General features: G+C 38.9%; 1 protein-coding gene and 1 long non-coding RNA gene across 5 annotated transcripts in view; one reads left to right on the top strand and one right to left on the bottom strand.

Moving 5' to 3' along the window:
- LOC143372289 (uncharacterized) overlaps window positions 1–21,098 on the bottom strand; it is a 228,167-nt gene that overhangs the window by 139,835 nt on the left and 67,234 nt on the right. The window lies entirely within an intron of this gene.
- The window catches only part of LOC143372261 (neuronal calcium sensor 2), a 449,084-nt gene that overhangs the window by 400,732 nt on the left and 27,254 nt on the right, over window positions 1–21,098 (top strand). For 3 of the 4 annotated variants that reach the window (XM_076818316.1, XM_076818317.1, XM_076818315.1), the window contains exon 3: window positions 11,338–11,456. The exons of the other annotated variant lie outside the window; for it this stretch is intronic. In XM_076818316.1, the coding sequence (XP_076674431.1) occupies window positions 11,346–11,456 (111 nt within the window). In that variant the 5' untranslated portion in view covers window positions 11,338–11,345. The remainder of the gene's footprint in view (window positions 1–11,337; window positions 11,457–21,098) is intronic. 4 annotated transcript variants of the gene reach the window in all.

The following is a 21,098-nucleotide window of genomic DNA, read 5'->3' as shown; positions in this document are numbered from 1 at the left end:
CGAGGACTCCAACTATAAATTTCTCATCTTCGTTATTTAAAATAATGTTACAACCACTATATATATTGAAATGATTGGTAAAAGTACTGAACTGGTTTTTATTATTCCATATATTTTATTGATGAGCATGATTCATTGATATATTGGGTGACGTGAGTTAAAATTGCTCGCAAAATAACTTGTCACGTTGCAACATATGAATTAAAATAAAGACTCCAATGAATTGTCTAACTGTTAATTCTACACCATTGTATAGCAGCGGCCTAATTCTTAAGCCGGTCACGAGGTGCCTCAACTCTTTCCTTTCGGACGTGGAAAATGAAACCCCTATCCGATAAAGCAACCCGTCGAAAGGCCGCCTCCTTTCTCAAGACACTCTTCATTCCGACTGCGTATCGACCGTTTCTTACGACATTATTGTATGTCCCGTTTCTGCGTGTCTGCACGGGCACTTGCGCTTTTGGTGATGCTCCCCCTCTCTCTCCCTCTTTCTCTTTCTCTCTCTCTGCCATTCTTTGTGTCTTATCTACCTGTGCACTGCCTGGAGTTTTCTAACTTTTCTTACACAATAAACCTCATAGCAGTTAACCCTTAACTGGTATCCTGGGGTCGTTCATGACCCCAAGCACGCAAAGTTCGCTAAAAAAATTTCGGTTGTCTTAGTTTGTAAACTTAGACAACCGAATTTCAAATTTATAATAATTGTTTATCTTTCTACGTTTCTATTATTTTACACATTACCTAAGAACAAAATATAGAGGTTGATCTAATGTCGACTTTACAAATTTCTGTGTCTTTTTTTTATTTGGGGTCTGCCACGACCCCAGTATACCAGTCACGTTTGCCAATAACACTATACCAGTTAAGGGTTAAAGTAGTAACTACTTGGAGACAAACTCTATTGACTTATTCTAGCATAGGCCCTAGTTTCCGAGGGAAACAGGAAAGATCATGTTTCAGTATCTGATTATTTATAATAACGTCAGACGTTTTATACAACGAGATCGTGGTCCAATTGGATAAGCCGTATAGCTGGTTATAGGGTAAACCAACCAGTGAATGACCGAATTGGTGAATCTATCGACCTTTGAGATTAATACTTGAATATATTTATGTATAACAACAAAACCACTGTTGAAATTGCATTTAAATTTATTTTTCTTGAAACTTCTGTAAAAATAATTACTTATTCTTATCGTAATTTAAAAAGAAAAATTATAAAATACAAAACGCGTAGGAGCCTAGTAAATGACCGCATACTTTTAATAAGAATTGTACTTATTAATGTTTGCTTAATACGCGTAACTAAAAATATAGGATACTAAAAGTGCAACTACACTCCAGTTATAAACGTATAATAATGTTTAAATTTATAATTGACATTTCTTTGCCTAATGGTCATTCACTGGTATGCGGTCAATTACTGGTTGGTTTACCTTAGTAAGGTAAGAGTTCGAATCACGCTTTATTATTTTTTTTCATAATTTCACGCCCTACTTTTCTGCTATAAAAGACACCTCGAAATTATTAACTAATTATTCAATTCTATTATATTAATAGCAATGAGCGTTATAGTGAACATATGGTAAATATTTAAAAATTCATTTTTTCATAACAATAACTGTTTGTTACGCACACCCACGCACAGCATGCGCGCGCGCGTCACGTACGCGATATTTTTGAAAAATAGAGACGATATGCTCCATGGTACCTGGTAGGATTCAAGCGTAGAAAGGCCCGAAGGGCACCGTGTGTCTGCTACTTTTTAACTGTCTACCGCTTCCGGAGTTTCTCGTAGAAAATTAAGTTACAAGAATTCAAAATATCTATTGTTGGTCGGGGTTCGGAATTGGAACGGTTTACTCAATTTGTCCACCGCCTTGTTGTATAAGAGGTATAGGGGAGACCGGGGCTAGTTGACTAACGAGGTTAATTGTTGTATTATGTTATAAATTATGCTGCGATTCGCGATATTGAAGCACATGAATGACCAGATTGCCATTTAATGTGTCACCGCGACAAAAACTTGCGTGTTCTATCAGTGAGAATGAAAAATCTAAAAAGGTTGGCGGGAAGTAAATATTTCTGTTTGGACTATTTATGAATTTTTGTCCACTAAGTACTGCTTGATGTTTTTTCATGAATATTTTGTGGAAACGTGATACATTGACTATAATTTAGGGTATTTTATTTTATCCGGTGCGTGGAGGTTTTGTACGTACGACGCTTAACATGTTGACAATGTCCGACGGGGTTACTTGCCTAAGCATAGGAATACCACAAAAAATTGCACTTTTTATCCTCAGGATGCAGTCGAGGCGAAGAGTTTGGCTGCTCAAATCCACTTCCCCCACCACAAATCCCTCCAAACTCACTCCTACACTGGTAGGACTGGTTTACCCCCTCCCTTCAAACTCTCAAGCTTTCCAAATAGACCATAACAAACAAGTAGAAAATAATTACAGTATCTAACAACATGATATTTAATAAAATAAATAACAGTGTGAAGGAGTGAAAAAAAATTGTTGGTCGTAGGATATATATGTACGCATTTCGTATACTATATTGATGGAATTGATTGCGTACGTATACGCCTTTCGTATATATTTATAGAACTGTGACAGCGTATATATACGCCTTTCGCAGGCAAAGGGTTAAAACTGATCAGTAAATGTCAACTAACCCCTTCGTATTTGTCAACTAACCCCACAGCCGGGGTTTGTTGACTTATTCGTCTCACCACTCTAAATATAAAAAAAACTACGACCTAGACTCAATTAAAACAATTTTAAAAATTGAGGGCTCGGATGTAATAAGGGACTAGCGCTCGAAAATGGGAAATATTATTGTCCAAACGCTAAGAAATATTGGAAAATTAAATGCTGTTAAACGGTAGTTTAAAAAATATAGTGTTGTAAAGCTCGTCACGACACACATTTTTTGTATTTAGATTTTGTTTATCCAATCATTACTATTCGAGATAAAAATTATAAACAAAAAAATTTTCATCGTCCAAAAGCATTATTTGTTTAAACATAAATTGCAATAACTTGAGTAAATATTAAGGGATCGTTATGACACTTAAAACATAACTTCAGAAAACTCTAGCGAAGCCGTAAAATGTATGCACAACACCCTTATGTTAAAAAATGTAATAATATTTAATATTAAAAAGAAATATTGTACAAAACCCATGTTTCTCAACGTTCGCCGTTAAAAAGTATCGAGGCAATTTTGAGGCAAAGATTTTCACCAATTTTCACACTGATTAATAAATAATTGTAGAAGATATGACGATATATATATAAATCTTGCGCGCCACCAACAGTCAACGTGAGTGCTAAATCTGCCAAGCAGCGCATTATACGCGGCCGCTGACTATTGGTAGCGCGCGAGATTTATATATATCGTCATATCTTCTACAATTATTTATTAATCAGTGTGAAAATTGGTGAAAATCTTCCTTGTATATTAAGGAAAAACTTTGTCGCTGCAAGTTATATGTACTTAAAAATTGCCACGATACTTTTTAACGGCGAACGTTGAGAAGCATGGGTTATGTCCAGTGTTTCTTTTTAATTAAATATTATTACATATTTTAATATAAGGGTTTCGTGCATACATGTTACGGCTTCGCTAGAGTTTTCTGAAGTTTTGTTTTGAGTCTCATAACGATCCCTTAATATTTACTCAAGTTATCGCAATTTACATTTAAAGATAATGATTTTGGACGATGAAAAATTTTTGTTTATAATTTTTAGCTCGAATAGTAATGATTGGATAAACAAAATCTGAATACAAAAAATGTGTGTCGTGACGAGCTTTACAACGCTATATTTTTTAAACTACCGTTTAACAGCATTTAATTTTAGAATATTTCTTAGTGTTTGGATAATAATATTTCCCATTTTCGAGCGCTAGTTCCCTTATTGCATCCGAGCCCTCACTTAAACCTGTATACCTAATGAAATTTGTAAACTTTTGGTGTGTAACAAGTCAACAAAATATCTATTTATAAAAATTAGAAATGTTAAAAATTAGTCAATTAGCCCCGGTCTCCCCTAAGGCTATTAACAATAACATGTAGTGAATCCACAAAACCAAAAATTACTTCAGAAAATTCATTTTGTAGTGAACAATTTACAACTTTTGTCATTAACCTCGGACCGTCAAATGTTAAATTACGTGTGGCCAGGGTGAGGAGCAATTAATTGCAACAATGGAGTGGGGAAACTCCTACAGGAGTAGTGGTAGTGGTGTGCGTGAACTGACGCCAGCGCCAAGCCAGCCGAATGGCCTCAATGCGAAGCCAATGTGACGTCACATGCTTGCACGTCACTGCGATGCATTGTGGCGGTAATATTCAAAAATATAAGGTCCTTTACGTCCCTGTTTCTAATGAAATGATTTGAAATATATGTAATATTGGTGGCATGCAAAAGAAAACACAAAATAATAATGGAAATATTATGTATTGTATTGTAGTGTATTTACTACATACATATTTTATATAAATATTCTAATTTTTGTTGCTCTCGCTGTCTTCAGTCTCATCCGGCAATAAAATTCCTACGAGCTCTTCCGGTACTTTCTCCTTGTTATTATTATACATACTATCGTCAAATAAATTTAACATATATCATTTTGCGTGGACTCATAGACATAGATTTGGGTACATCCGGGTTTTTTAATATCTCCTGTGCCATTCATATATAATGTCTAAATGAGCGAAAAGATCTATTATGCCCTACGACATCAAGGCAGACTTTTACTTCTGCAACCTTTACCTCGTCTAAAAAATTCCTGGTTGCTTCACCTCCCTTTGAATATATCACGTTATTGATATAACTATCACTGTTAGCATGGTGCTGTAAATTAGATTTCTGTGTTGTGATATATTTGCAGCAAATTTTGCATCTACCGTTGTATGGGTCGTCATGGACTTATTTAAGCCACGGTTTGAAGGCTGGGTCCTCCAGCCAAGCTTTCTGAAATGTTCACTTATGCCTCTTTTCTTTCTTTGCAGTGGGGCCTGCAATGGAGATGCCTATGTATAAAATTCTAATTTTTATTCACAAATTTTTTAAAAGAAGTTAATCAAGTAAATAATCATTGAACAAAGAAACTACGTTCCGTTTAGAATTCTATGATTGGAGATACTAATAAATTCAAGATATATCTTACTTGAATCAGTATCTACAAAACAAGCACTGATAGGGCCAGCAATGCTGGCGTCAGCATCACTACCCATGTATAAAATATCCATTATTAGTACATTTCTAATATAACGATACATACCAAATCAATATAATGCGTAGTATATATAAAAAATATTATGCAAAAGTGTTAAGTATTTTTCTTACCTGATTCATTAACCTTATTCATTTTGTAACTAACTTCAATTTAAATTTTCAAATATTTCAATCTGTACATCCGGTACATCCGTGACGTCACATTGGCTTCGCGTTGAGGCCACTCGGCTGGCTTGGCGCTGGCGTCAGTTCACGCGCACCATTACCACTATTCCTGTAGGTGTTTCCCCACTCCATTGTTGCAATTAATTGCTCCTCACCCTGCGTGTGGCGATACAACATTGTTTTCCCAGCGATGCTAGCCACTGGTGAAAATTTGCCAAGGCAGCTCTTATGGGCACAGATGGTGCTTCTCGACCATTGTATAGGAGGTCACCGTAGCAGCTTGTGAGATTGTTTGCTTGACTGGCACTGACAGAAATGTCTTTAATGGGATTGACATAAATATCAAAATCTCAAAACCGAATGTCTCCAAGTCGACTAAAACATTTGCGATTTCCGTTGCTTCTTCCATTCTTCCTCCACATCGGACTTGCCCTCTGCCAGCTCGTTGAGCAGACCAACATTGGCTGCGTTGAGCCAACAAAACCAGTCAATGATCTCACTAGATTTTACTCGCGTCGACCAATTGGGTGCGTTTAGCAGACACAATCGGTGAGCAACCGGTGAGCAACCGGTGAGCAACCGGTAAGTGATCTCCCTAGATTACTCTAAACGCAACCGCTCACTTACCACCTACTCAACATGTTTAGTTACCGGTCGCCATTTTTTGTACCGGAAATAAACTACGGTACATTTGGGATCAGCGATCAGTTCTGGTTTTTCAAGATGTCGGGACCCGTTCAAAATAATAATACAAGGGGAAATATAGGTTATGTATTTTATTTTCTGCATTTTAAAACTATCACTCGATTAAAAAATGTATACTTACTTCAAAACTTATGCGTGACATTCGAAAAGGTTCTTTAAACAGATTATTGTTACATAGAGGAACTCCTCTGTATAATTTTCATTTCTTGATCTAACGCCACGTTCTGCGATTAAGAAATTTGTTGGTTTCGACAATTCATCTACTATTATTTTTATTACATTCAAATCCAAACCAATATCTAGACCTATTAATAATTCTGGATCCATGTTTTTAATATTCCCGCCAGATATACCAAATGACATTGGTGGCGTTCAGAGTAAAATCTAGGGAGATCACTCACCGGTTGCTCACCGGTTGTCTGCTGAACGCACCCATTAGTCTCGTGCGTCACACCTTCAACCAGGGATTGTAACCCGCTCGGAGCCGGTTACTAGTAACATAAGACAGTCTAGTCCAGATAGCCACTTACGGGAGTACTCTGGTCATCTGGCCGCAAAATTGAACAGGGCACAAGTAAATGAATATTATGTAAAAAGTTTTGCACGAATATATTTGTTATTCATTGAGTAAAAAATTCATAAAGATTGCTCATTTTTTCGGCCAGATGACCAGAGTACGTTAAGTGGCTGTGTAAACCAGACTGTCTTATGTTACTAGTAACCCGCTCCGGGCGGGTTACAATCCCTGACTTCAACGTTCTCCTTGCTATGGCGTAAAAGATGCCCGCCGCTTTTTCAATAACATACGCTTTGTTTAATACATTGCTGAGTTCATCAGTTGCCGCCTTCTCTGGTGCGTTTTTTGCGATGCTTGAACATGTCGGGGATGGTGGGTACCTGGGGATTTGGAAAGCTTACACAATATCGTTTGCGTAAAGCCTTCTCCGATATTTTTTTATCCAACTGCGCAAGCAAATTGAAAATCGACGAACGCAGTTTTACTGTAGCAGCGTGACTTTGGTGCTGTTTTATATAGTCATGGTTGCATTTAAACTTCCATTAGCATTACGGCATGCACCCGCCGAATATTTTTTGGCATTTTTAGCCAGTTTGTAGAAAATCTTTCGTAATGCCACAAACAATACAATACTATTCAACTGATGATGCAATCCCACGTATTTTTTTTTATAAATTAAAGATGCTACCAAAAGCTGGTCTGACCTTGAAAGATCAATAAAGGCAGAATAGAGGAAAGAAGATAAGTGGGGGAAAGAGAATGACCGTCGGTTCAAAATTAATTATCTTTATTATACAAAAATACACTATAATAAATGAATAATAATACCTAATCATAATGAATAATAACTTAATGGTAGACACCAATTGGAAAAAATTAATAATAATAAATGATAATTCTACTGAAATCACAACAGTGGGTAACTATCCATTAGATTTATGATAATTTTGTCGATAGGAAGGTTTAACAAAGTGATTGAAGCAATAATAATTTTTTCAATGAGTGCAACGAGCGACACTGTTTCTTTCATACCTTGACCAGAGAGACAGTCTAAACATGTCACTGCGAAGATTAATCGACACTGTCTCGCTGGTAAAGGTATGAAAGAAACCTTCAATCACATGTTAAAACCCACTTATCGACAACATTACCATAAATGTAATGATTTGATGAATTACCCACTGTTATGATTTCATTAGTATTATTATTTATTATCGTTAATTAAAATTTATTTTTACATAATGAAGATAATTAATTTTGAACACATGGTTTTCACATTCTCTTTTCCTCATTACCTACTTCCCTGGCTTACGCCATTTTGATCTCTCAAGGTTAGACCAGCTTTTGGTAGCATCTTTAATTTACATTTTTGTGACCTTTGTGACATATACTTTTGATCTTTATAAAAAAATCTATGCAATTCCATCATCAGTTGAATAGTGTCTTGTAAGCAGGGCTTGAATAGGTTTCGAAAATAACTGTTTCAAACTGTTATATAAAGGTTCTGACTGAAAGAGTTATGAAGAACCTTTATTCGGAATAACCGTTATAAAGAAACTAAATATCAGACTATATAAGTATAAGTTACGGTTCCTATATAGCTCTATAACTTTTATTTTTTAGGTTCTATAACTTTTATTTTTTCGGTTCTATATAAGTTACAAAGCAGTTATAGAACCGATTCTTGTAACGATTGAACAGAATTTTACAGTAAATGAAATCACAACATATTACAACTATAGATTACTCTGTGTAACCAACTTGTTTAAAAATTATTATAAATAAGTAAGCAAATATATATTACGTACACATTTGTACATATGTATGCAAGTGACCCTTGCATACCGCCGAGTGTATACGTATTTGGAGCTTTTCGTACTTCGGTGTGAATGTATAGTATTTGGTATCTTTAGATTTTAGTAGAACTGCTCCGCACATTTCGTGACCCCACCCGTAACAAACAATACACACTACAGCTGCTTCAGACTGTAATACAGTATTACTGTATTACCGCTTGAAAGGTAACATTGTGGTTAGAACAAAAACAAAGATAATTCTACGATCCTACTTCTTCATTGAAGATAATTCTGAGTTTTTACTTCCTCTTGAAGCTAAGGCCATTGGCACTTTACGTAAACACCTCTACATTAGAGTTGTTCATGTAGAGTTGTTATCCGAACAACAAATTCCGTGATATCACCATCTTGGTGATTTAAATGTTAAAGTACCTTCATAAGCTAGAAACTTTAGTAACAAGAATTATAATTTTGTTTAGTAATATATAATTTGCGAGAAATAATAAAAAAGAAAATACTTAAGTGGTAGATGTCTAATAATAAAGGAGGAATAATTTAGGAATAACTACGGGTGTTCATGTAAATGCATATTTCTATAGAAAATTGGTAATAAAGAGGAACCTGGATAGAAATTTGTTGTGCTTTTAGAGCAGGGCTCTCCAGCGCAGGAGCCCCTCACGCGCTTGATTCCCCTTCCAATCCTTCTTTCACGCGGCGTGCCTTCTGTTGTCAAGGAGACCGCGCGGCACTACGAGGGCTGCCAATGGCAGCCTGCCATGACGGGTTACTCGGTCTGGCGCCCGCACGGTTAGTGTCGCGCGGTATCCCTGACAACGCGGACGAGAGAGGGAAACCCCCGAGCTGACGCGTAAGCGACTTTGGAGAGCCTCGCTTTAGAGGGTTTTAACTATGTACTATTTATTTTGCATATTTTGCATAATTCATAAGTTGTGCATGTTAACGACAAACAAAGTTCTTGGGGTTATTAATGTATGGCAAAGTCCATTTGCTTGCAATTAGTGATACTTCATTACAGAATAAATGAAAGTTTGGTGACATCGATTGAACGGCGAGGTTCATTGATACAGATTCGCGGATTCTAAAGATCGGAGACCTTTTTCAAAGTGACGCCTCTCGTCAGTGGACAAATCTCCCTCCATGATGATCTTGGGGGAGCTTGTCGTCTCAGTGGGGCATAGGACCGAGCAATTACATCTGCCGGTTGGCTTACGGACCTTGAACTAGAGCTGATCAAGTACCCGGAAAAAGCAAGCCGAGCCTGGCTCGGCTTGAAAAACCGGGTCGAGCCGGGTACCCGAAAGAACCGAGCAGCTCGGACAGAACCAAGTACTTGAGTTTTTTTCAAGCGGCCCGAAAGAAACCGGGCGGATTGGATGGAACCGAGTCCCGGATTGGTTCGGATTTCAAGCTACCCGAATATTCAAGTACTCGTACAGCTCTACTTGCAACCCACCCGAGCCTACGCCCAGTTCCGACACGTAGGCCCGGCAAAGGCACCGCACAACGGGTCCCTTGTCTTAGCAAACCGACCAGCGGATATTTAGCCACGCTATCGTGAGGGTATACGATACGTCAATTGCCGCTGAGAATGGCATGACTGGAAAATGTCACCTCGCAACTCGGTATCACATTTCAGCCAGGCCAGAGTCTTCTCGTAAATATACAATCATAGGTTCGCTAATGACTTCCCTCAAAAACGGCATTGTCCACTGCGATCGCAGCGTAACCCCAACACGTGTCCTTAACAGTGCATATGTTTTGAAGAACATATGCAACAGTATATTGCATATTCCATATAGTTTTGTAAAGTCCGGTACTATTTACTAACGTCTCGATCAACTTCTTACTGATATCAACTCCTTGCTAAGATTAATAATGTACACAAACATTGTACTCATCGCCAAGTAGTTCTTAAAGACAACGACAAATACAGCTCTGACGTACCTAAGTGAGTAATCATTTGATAGTGCTGCAATACGGGCTAAGTACAATCAGAGCTAGTAAATTATTTGTATCGTTAAGATAATACAGAAATAAAATATATTTGATATTTATTCTTAAGTTAGTGCCCCCCAAAAATGGGCAGGCCTACAAGAAGGAACTGCTCGTCTAAAAAGAACCGTTTGCTAGAAACGGAAGATTCACAAAATAAGCGACTTGAAAAAGTGAGAATAAGGATTCCTCAAATTCGTTATTGTTAACCAGTACTGGCAAAGTATTGGGCCAATTTTGATGCAGTGGAGGATGGGGCACCGGGGCATCGCCTCGTTTCGAATAAGAAAAAGAGCATCAAAATCGGTAAATATGCTGAGGAGTTATGCGCGGACAAACATAAAAACATACATACGGGTTGAATCTATAACCTCATCCTTTTTGAAGTCGGTTAATGAACATACATAAAATAAATATACGGACCGAATTAAGTAATCTCCTCCATTTTGAAGTCGTTAAATAAAAATTATGTCGAATAAAATTGCAGTGTTGAAATTAAATTCCGGTTCAAAAACTGTGTATATCACGAATCGGTTTAATTTTAAGTAGTGAAGTTGCTGAGAACCCAACAGAAGTTTACAAAAAAAAAAACAACGCTGCGGTACTAAAAAATATGCCTCAATGATATCACGTTTACATATTAATTTTAACCGATGAACGTCATCAATTAACAGAGAATGCTAATATAGAAAAAGTATTTATAGTCTATTTGTTACAATTCATGCTAGTATTATGACACATTTCTGTATATGTTAATATACGTATTATATTTTCATATTTCGTATATTGTATTTGCACATTTTGACATAGTTCACATAGTTCACATTTTTAGTGCGTAAACGTTCGCACTCTAGTCATAATAAAATGCATGTTTTATTTATTGTTACAGATTGCAAAATGGGTTGTTTTGGGAGCAAAGACAAGTTGAGCAAAGAGGATATGGATTTCTTGAAGTCGCACACAAGATACGATGAAGCGACTATAAAGGAATGGTATAAGGGATTCAAAGTGAGTATCGTGATAGGATATATGCTACTTGATGTGTTCTTTCTTATGATGTATGATGTCCCGGCCCCACCACATGGGTCATGCCGGTTAGTTTCCGCCGGCGCCGCTAGAGGTCTACTCTTCTCGCAAGTCCTATCGTCCACTCTTGTTCGTATATATACAAGTTCCAAGTTTATTTCCTCTTAATCCCCGTGTGTCTAGGGCAGGGGCCGTCAGCTATAGCCCTACTGATGAGTCTGGCTGATGGTCCCAAGACGAAACACGCACAATCTTCTTTTCCTCCCACGATCTTTAATGCCAATCCACCTGCCCCGCACAGTACTCCAGAAAGCGTGACCGGCCCGAGGGATTGCGGTTGCGACGGGGCAAGATGATATTATATCCCTCTTTACGTTCCAGAATCAATCACACCAATCACCATCTCGGTTTCGGACGTTAACAGATGTTTTGTTTTTATGCAAAAGTTGATAAAAATCTTTGGCTCAAAATATAAAAATTTTAAAAAATATGTATATCGCAGTGCACTTATTTGGCTACGACTATGGCTACACTGTACCCATCAATCTTTTTTCATAAGTAAATTAGCTTCAGTTTGACTTAAGTCTCTGACATGTAAAGACGTATATTGTTGCCGTATGTTGTAAACCAGATGGTGGATTTATTGTTCTGAAAAATAAAGGTTCCTATTATCCCAAAACAAAATAGCGAAGTACCAACCTTCAGAAGAACACATACGTCATTGCATGTTGTTTCATTTTGCGATCGGGATTTCACGCAGCAACCGCAATAAAAAAATCATGATATCTGCGGGGACATTTTGATGGGCAATAAGTGCCAACGTTGGTTCAGAATGTATGCCAGTGGTCATTTTGACTTATCTGATAGTGTTTCAAGTGAGCGACCTGCTGAATTCAATTAATTCAATTTGGGTTGCTAAAACCGGGCGAAACAATTACCAGTGATTAGAACGGTTATATAACGCATTGCTGAAAAGAAACGGCCGGCTCTGGTCAACAGAAAAAGCGTTGTACTGCAACATGATAATGCCAGATCTGGTGCAGCAAAAGCAACCCAAGAAAAAAATAAAGGAGCTTGATTAGGCAGTTTTACCACATGCATCATACTCACTCGACATAGCACCATCGAATTATTGTTTGTTTAGATTTATGGAACATTCCCTCAAAAATAATCAGTTCCGAAATGTCAGTGATATTCAAGTTCACCTCGAATCATCCTTTTGGTAGTTATTTAGAAAAGGATAGTCCTCGTCGATTTCGATGCACTTGAAATATGTTGTCTAACTTTTCCCTGCACATACAACGGTCGCTCAGCGTTAGGTTTTAACATATTCACAAAAAAAAACTGTAACCGGTTGTTGGTAAGGACTAGATTGGTTGCCAACTTTGAAAAATTTAAGGTAAAAAAATGTATAAATCTCCCAAAATTCGTCGCTAAAACAATCTGTCCCCACCAACTACCGATCAGAGCTTTTTTGAAATATCTCGAAAACTAAAGCCGAGCGACGGTAACACGCATGGGAAAAACTTGTTCAGAATGTTGACATTAACAACATAATTCAAGGTCAATGAAATCGGTGAGGACTTTCCTTTTGTAAATAATCACCATACACCACCATTCCATCACAACCAGCACATCTTATTCAAAATATACAGAAGAGATGACAAAAGGTCGTGGATAATGATCACAAATATGCAGCAGATTAAAAAATAATAAAAAAAAATTGGACTCACATGTGTGTTTAACTTTGAAATAATTGATTACTTATGGGTGTTCCTAACATATTGAATGCATATTCTGGCGAAATGTTATTCATCAGTATGCTGCAATATTCAAAATGAATATAATCGATGATTCTTACCAGCCACAAAGTTCTTTATTAAAAATTTTACTCATGACTGGAAGAACTAAACATGTGAACTAAAAGTGTTGTTGAAGTGAAAGCACGCATTAACACAATACCACAGATTAAGATTGTTTATAGTTTGTAAGGGCTTCTTTTAATCTTTTATGCATGTTTTGTACTTTTAGAACAGGGTTGACTAACTGGTGGCTCACGGGCCACCAGGGCACCTCCGCCTTGCTGCCACGCTGAACGGCCCCCTCAGGGGGACCAAGCCGTCTTTGTTTGGCTGCAGTTTTCCCGTTTAGTTAGCACCGCATTGGTAGGAGGCGCTAGGTACATCACACACACATACCTACGTGTGTCAGTGAGCACGACACACAACCTTTCGACGTTGGTGAAATGTTACCATGACGACCGTCGTCATTTAGAAATGTTTGGCGCAGACACGAGGAAGTGTCCTCACTTTCCCTGGTTTACCCTTTCTAAAGCCGTCTGACCATGGATTGTCGCGTCAGTGACGCGTATGCAGCAGATAGAAGGATATACAAAGAAATTGAATATATTTTCTTTTCCTAAGAAAAGCGCGACGATCCGTGGACAGGTTTTAAAGTAAACGGTGCATTACACGTATACACATACACATACGTCCCGATTCACACCAATTCACACCTTCACAGTTTAGTACGCACCTCATTGGTAGGAGGCGCTACAAACTCTGCTTCAACTTTCGTAAGAGGGAAGCTTGGTCCCCCTGGGCCCCCTGCATACCTACCAGACTCTGACGATCGCAGTCGAAAAGAGAAGGAAAGAAGGAGGAATCCACTGCGATCGTCATAGTCTGGTAGGTATAGAGGGGGGCCGTTCAACGGCTCGCGAGTCACCAGTTAGTCAACCCTGTTTTAGAAGACTTAAAGTAGTGTAAGCTCCTGTCATGTTTTTTATATTCTACCTGCGAGTGCATTGTATCTATACCAAGTATGTGGACCACATCACAATCATGTACGCAATAAAGTACACAGTACAAGTTAACAATAGCTTACACGCCCCACATCCAAAATGTAAAGATGCTTAAAGACTCCTTAAGAATAATTGTATAGAAAACGTGTATAGAAATACTTGAAAGTGATAAAACTATGAATGACAATGAACTGTTACCTCTTGAAGATGATACAAGTGTACAACATATGGTCATTTCGCCATGTCATTAGAGTCGATCATGACATGAGGCGATAAAAGTCATAGTGGTGTAAGTCAAGTTTTATAAAATATGAATTGCATACAATCTATGCATATCTCTTCATTGATAGAAAAAGAAGTACAAGTCGTTAGCCTGCTTGTACGTCAACAGGTGACAGAACTAGCAGAACAGGTCCATTGAACGGTTTTCTTACCAATAATAGTGGTGCAAGTCGAACTTACCTACGTCATTGTGACTGCGACTGTTTCCAGTACGCAGTTATTTTGCCAGTTCATGATTTTATGGTCTCATATTAATACCAAGATATTTAGAATATTTTGTGTTTTTTATTATATTCGTGAATCCTACTAAAGATAATAGTAGTGGACCCGATTCAGGTGAGTCAGTTCATAGTTTTACCCTTATTGATTTGCATGTAAACGAACCGTTATAAAAGAGAAAAAAAAGATATCCTCGATCTACATTCCTTTATACCTCCGATTTGTCATGCATTTTCAGTCAGTGTTTTTTCATTTTAAATAATTCATTTTAAATAAAATCGTGGGGCACTATGTCCAACCAGAAGTTGAAGTATCGTTTGGCAAGTGGAACATCATCAACTACAGTTTATAAATTTTATGTCACATTACAATCTGTATCGTGTAATTGCAACATTTTGTTTCATTGATGCGAATGAAAACTTTCTCACAAAAAATTCATTTCGACATTTGTTTCTGCATTAAAGTGATTCAAATCCTGTTATGAAATATCATGCCCACGATTTTATTTAAAATGAATTACTTAAAGTGGATAAAAAGCATTGAAATTGTAGTACAAGAAAAAAATTATTTTTTATTTTTTAGTGCATTTTAATTTATTTTTTGTGCATTTTTAATAAAATCGTTTAACATATTTTTTTTTTATATATTTTGTATTTTCTAGTTTTTAGTGTTTGTGGATTTACATTTCACAGCTCAGAGTTCTTTACAAATATATTTTATTGCTGTATGCAGTTTCATAGTTTGCTTAAACGCTATAGTGTTGTTACGTATGTGGAATTTTCCCATTCGCCGTTATTAACCGTTTTTTGAACTCGCGTCTGCGAAGGGAAAACGCCCTAAAATCCTTTCGCCCATTACACACCACTAACGGGGGCCATGATCTCGACCAGCTGCGAGTTCGGTTTATATTCTATTTGACACATTGAAATAGCCACTCTTACGCCCCGCATCGCCAGTGCGTCAACACCGTGCAAATTAGTGGTAACTTACACATTTTATTTAATTAATTAACCGCGACACTTACATTTGTACAATAATTGATTATTGAATATACGAATTCGGTGTGCACGTGTAAATCGAGTAGATTCGTTAAACCCATCTTTTACCCAGCGATCCTTATAATATTAGTAGCACACATCCACCGATACAACTTTACCGCTCGAGTTGTATCAAACTTTAATTAAGAGTTACGAGGCATCATTAACATTTCCCGCGACTCCCTGATTTCGCATCAGGTTCGTTCGGAACCTTTCATCTAAAACAAGGAATCTTCTCACCCACCTACGGCTCCCTGATTTCGCATCAGGTTTGTCCGTATCCTACAGCTCCCTGATTTCGGCTCAAGTTCGTCTGCAAATCTACCAACTTCCGAACAGCTCCCTGGTTTCGCACCAGGTTCGTCTGTGAATAATCCAACCTCCTAGTCGATTTAGTTGCGACCTATAGCGGGGGGAGCACGCGGCACATGCTGGGATCCCGGGCGTCACTCGGGCCATGCGGCCTGTGAGTGTACAAACAATCGGAGAGCGGGAGTTCCCCCAGGGCTGACCGCGTCGCCCGGTGTGGCCGCATCTCTTTCCCCTGCGCTGCCACGGGGTCCAAGAGCCTCCCTTTAACAACCGGGGCCGAGCAGGGAGGGACGACTTTCCACCCGGTCCCGAGGACCACACCATCTATACTGAATCCATCCTAAGAAAAACCCTAACGTCCATACCGTTTTGTGAGCGATCTGCGCAGCCACCCACTACTGCTTAACTATATAGTTGTTCCATCCTAAGAAAAACCTCGTTCGCGCAGGGATGATTCTGAGGAGGCGCTGATTGGTCCGACTCCCCACTTAACCGCCTACGTTTTTCTCCGTCTTACCGCCTGTTACCTCTCTGTCAACCGTTCCGCAACCTGCAGTGTTAACATTGACATCGGTCACGTCCCGCCCTTAGAGAAGCAGGGAACCCGGCAGGTAAAGCGCTACGAACAATCGCCTGCGTCAGGCCCGTAAGCAGTAGTGGAGGGCTGCGCAGATCGCTCACAAAACGGTATGGACGTTAGGGTTTTTCTTAGGATGGATTCAGTATACCTTGCACGGCCCAGGAAGACGGGCCTCCTCCCAAGGGAGGAGGGAATGGCTTTGAATGGCCGCCTCCTCATGGTACGCATTAACCCGCCAGGATTCTACCCCGTTTCTCGGCTACGCGTCCGCTTTTTATAGGCCCGGGCTAGCTTGCGGACGGACCGTACTCACGGAGGTGACCTTCGACGAGAGTGGGCGATCCCTACCTAAGACGCACGCGTAGGTGCGCCGGAGTCATTATGCGTTGCGCAAGCCACCCTTTCCGGCCTTGACGGTACCAGCCTGTCACTAAATGATTTCGCGGTATATGGAACCGTGTCTCGACACCGCTCTACCAGATCTCCTATCCACCCCGTAAGCTCGCTTTTACACGTCGTCCTGAACCCGGAGTTGCCGGGTCCACTTCACGTCCCCGCTAAAAGCCTTTGGACTGCGCGAGCACGCGCGTACGATGCCTCCGGCCTGTAGGGGTAACGGCTTGTTTACCCTCATAAGTCCCACCCTCTCTCCCCATTGACTCGACTCCCTGGCACTCCCCCCTTTCATTCCTGTGTCCTGAGACTTCCCACAGCTATTACGACAACCTAACCTCTACACGCAAGCGTACGTCTGACACTGTGAGATGCTGACTGCAATTCTCTAGTTTGAGAGCACTGCTCCGCCTGACTTAGGCCCGGTGCAGACGAGCGGTTTGCGACAGTTTGCCGCCGCGAGACGGGTGTGAAATTTTTCTAGCAGTTCACATGAGCGGTTTTGCAACGTCACGATTCGCGTTCTGCGTTTTCTGCTCAAAGGAACATTTAGTTCTATGTTTATGGATTTGACAGAGACATTTTCTTGCGTTAAATAAATGCAAAACGCTCGTGTGAATTGCTTGTATATAAAACAATGTACTGCTTCGCGGCAGCGTTCATTCGCGGTGAAGCGGTACGTGCGTTCGTCAAAACGAACGCAAACATGCCGCTTGGTAGCCGCTCAAATTTGCGACCCGTGGTGAACTGCTTCATATAAATCTATGTTCTGCCAAAACGCGGCGGCAAACTGCCGCAAGCCGCTCGTCTGCATCGTTCGTAAGGTGTACGCTCGGCCTAACTTATATAGTCAGAATTTCGGTTGCTTATAACAATTCAGAATATCGGTTCTTCATAACAGTTTGGTGAAGAACCGGTAGAGAGCAGTTTGAAACAGTTATTTGTAGAACGGTTTCAACTCTTGATTCGAAGTCAGACGGTATAGTGTAGGTATACAACAAATTACCGTTTCCAATAATTGAAGCTATAATAGCGGTATTATATAATAACAAGTGCCCATGTATTTCGCGTGTGATAAGTCGTAGAGATCACTGTACTTTCTCACACTAGCAATTCATTGGTGATACTTTTACGAAAACCTAATAGGAAATATAGAAATTGGCATTTCCATTATGCCAATGGCCTATTATTGTATTTGTCTTTATGACTCCAGGGTTTAGAATCCCCGAAGCGCGTGGTTCGGCAGTTCCGAACCGAGACCCCATCAGGGTTATAAAAAGGTCCTATTCAAGCGATTTCAAGACAGCATCAGTGGAAAGGCCAGGATATTGTAATCAACGAATTTTAGGTCGAATGTACGCATACAAATTCTAACTGCTCCAGTGTAAGGAAAGGAAACGATATTTTTTAACACTGACACTGACGGCACAGAAGGCACGTGCATGAAGAGACATCCACAATTTCACTGTCCGAATACGGAACTGACAATTGTGAATTGCTCTATTCCGTAACAAGAAAGCGAGATCTACACTGCCTGAAATTACCAAAAAGCCACCATGTTTATTGATAAAATCTTATACTTATTCCATACTATTGATAACTTTGTGTGTCATACCATTTTGGGAGAGTTAAAAAACAGCATATAGATCGGTTGGAATAATTGAAGTAACATTTATTTAAAAAAAAAAAACGTAAAAATGGAATTTAACAAGGAACAAAGTGCATGTTTAAACGAATGCCTAAGGAGGGGGTGTGGATCGCCACTGGTCAGGCCAGGGAAGGGAGATGCACTCCAAAACGGCAAACTCCAAGTCCAGCTGATACGACACTTTATTTTGGCCGAAGTGGGCGTCGTTTACATTAACGGACGAACACTCCACACAGAACTCGACCACGAACAAACACAACTCACACACAAAACACGCAGAAAACACGAGATATGAACAGAGATCTGTACAAAATTATGTACAATACGCGCTGGGCGCGAGTGGCTCGACGGGTCGTTTTGTGGAGTTCCAAAAAACTTGATGGGCCGCGGGGCGACAAAGAGAAGGCCGTTAGTGCGTGCGAGAGCGTGTTGTTGTTATCCAAAAGGTGTCCGTGGAACTAACTGCCGGATTCGAAGAAGCGCGCAGCGCTCGAATCCGGGCAAAAACGTGGGACCCACGTAACCGTCTTACCGGACGGTGTGTCACCGTGTTTGCACGCTCTTGCACGCACATTTAAATCCGGTGAACAGCTGATCGCGAGATTTCGGCTGCAACAGTCCGAAATTTCTATAAAGCCACTTGCTTTTTAAATAAATAAAATAAAATTTAACAATAGTTTTTTCTTTTTTTCTATATTAATAATTAGTGTAATTGCCAATTGACAAAATCAATGCATATTGAAGTCTTTGTGTTACCGCGGAATGCAGCTCAAATTATTAAGGGGAGGTTCTGGTCTAAATGTCGATTTTTTTTTTATTTCATTTTTCGAATGTTCAACCTTTTAGGAAAACGTGTTTAAAAGGATTTGTTGAAATTCGTAAAATTCCCGAAGTTATAGGCATTTGAGTCGCGGCAAATGCATGGGTCACAACCGGCCACTCGGCGCTCACGTAAAACTTTAAACGCGTTTCTCCCGAAACAGTGTTCACAAAATCGGTGGGACCTGTATCTGCAAAAGTTATTATCCGATTCGACTGAAACTTTTTTTATTTTGAAGAATATACTTCTGGCTAGGGGGGGGGGGCTAAAAAAATTACAAAAAGTTGAAAATTTATAATTTTCAAAGGCGATGAAAGGACGAAAAATACAGGGAAAAGTGATTTCAAACTTGAAGTGTCGTTATTTTCTAAAAAAAATGTAATTTTTGTAATTTTTTAGGCGCCCCCCCTAGCCAAACGAATATTCTTCAAAATAAACAAGGTTTCAGTCGAATCGGATAATAACTTTCGGAGATAGAGGTCCCACTGATTTGGATCAATTTTTTGATGCCTTGACTTTAGCGACTCCCCAAGGCTGTCTGCAATGATTAATTATAAAACAAAAAATATATTTCTATAATCTAAGACATCCTTAATACAATGCAACAAGTCCCATTAAATTATATATAGTAGTTTTCCTTTAATTAATTCCTAAATATCACCTATTTTTTTGGGCTCTAGACCAGAACCTCCCCTTAAGAGCCACCACCGGAGTTACGACTCATTGCCACATTTTTCTCCTTCCTCAAGTCATGTCAGTAATATTTATAGCCATCTGGCCCATCTAAATTAAACTTCTTTTCGTCGGAAAAGATAACATATTTCCATTCTTTGGTCCATGACATGGCTCATTAAGGATTTGGGCTGCATTCAGAGGCAACACAAAGACTCCAATATGTAAGATTACTCACAAAATGAATTCGGTGGCGTACACAGAATTGTTGGAAATGGTTTTTTAATACCATTTACAGAAGAAATTGAAGACGATAATTTCATTTATCAACACGATAACGCTGCCGTTCACACATCGAAACACACGAAGCAGTGGTTATAGAAAAACATACACTTCTATAGAAAAACAAACACTTCAAACTTTGATTTAACATCCTTTTTTATGTTATTCGAAGAAATGGCAATTACACTAATTATTAACCCATTAACTGCCAAATTTTTTAAAAAAAAATTTCTCCGGATAAGATATATATGTGCACAAAAAGTTGTGTAACAGTATAATTATACTGAACTTATATTTTGTTTTAAAAATATTCGATATTTTTGAAAAAGTCCCAAATGGGGATTGTGGCAGCTAATGGGTTAATATATAAATAAAGAAAAAACTATTGTTAATTTTGATTTTATTTATTTAAAAAGCAAGTGGCTTTATAGAAATTTTGCACTTTGTTCCTTGTTAAATTCTATTTTTACGTTTTTTTAAAAATAAATGTTACTTCTATTATTCCAACCGATCTATATGCTGTTTCTAACTCTCTCAAAATGGTATGACACACAAAGTTAGCAATACTGTGGAATA

This window comes from Andrena cerasifolii, chromosome 8 (assembly GCF_050908995.1).
Source record: "Andrena cerasifolii isolate SP2316 chromosome 8, iyAndCera1_principal, whole genome shotgun sequence".
Classification (NCBI taxonomy): Eukaryota; Metazoa; Arthropoda; class Insecta; order Hymenoptera; family Andrenidae; genus Andrena; species Andrena cerasifolii.
Note: the sequence above shows the minus strand (reverse complement) of the source record. Positions and strands in the feature narration are given on the sequence as shown.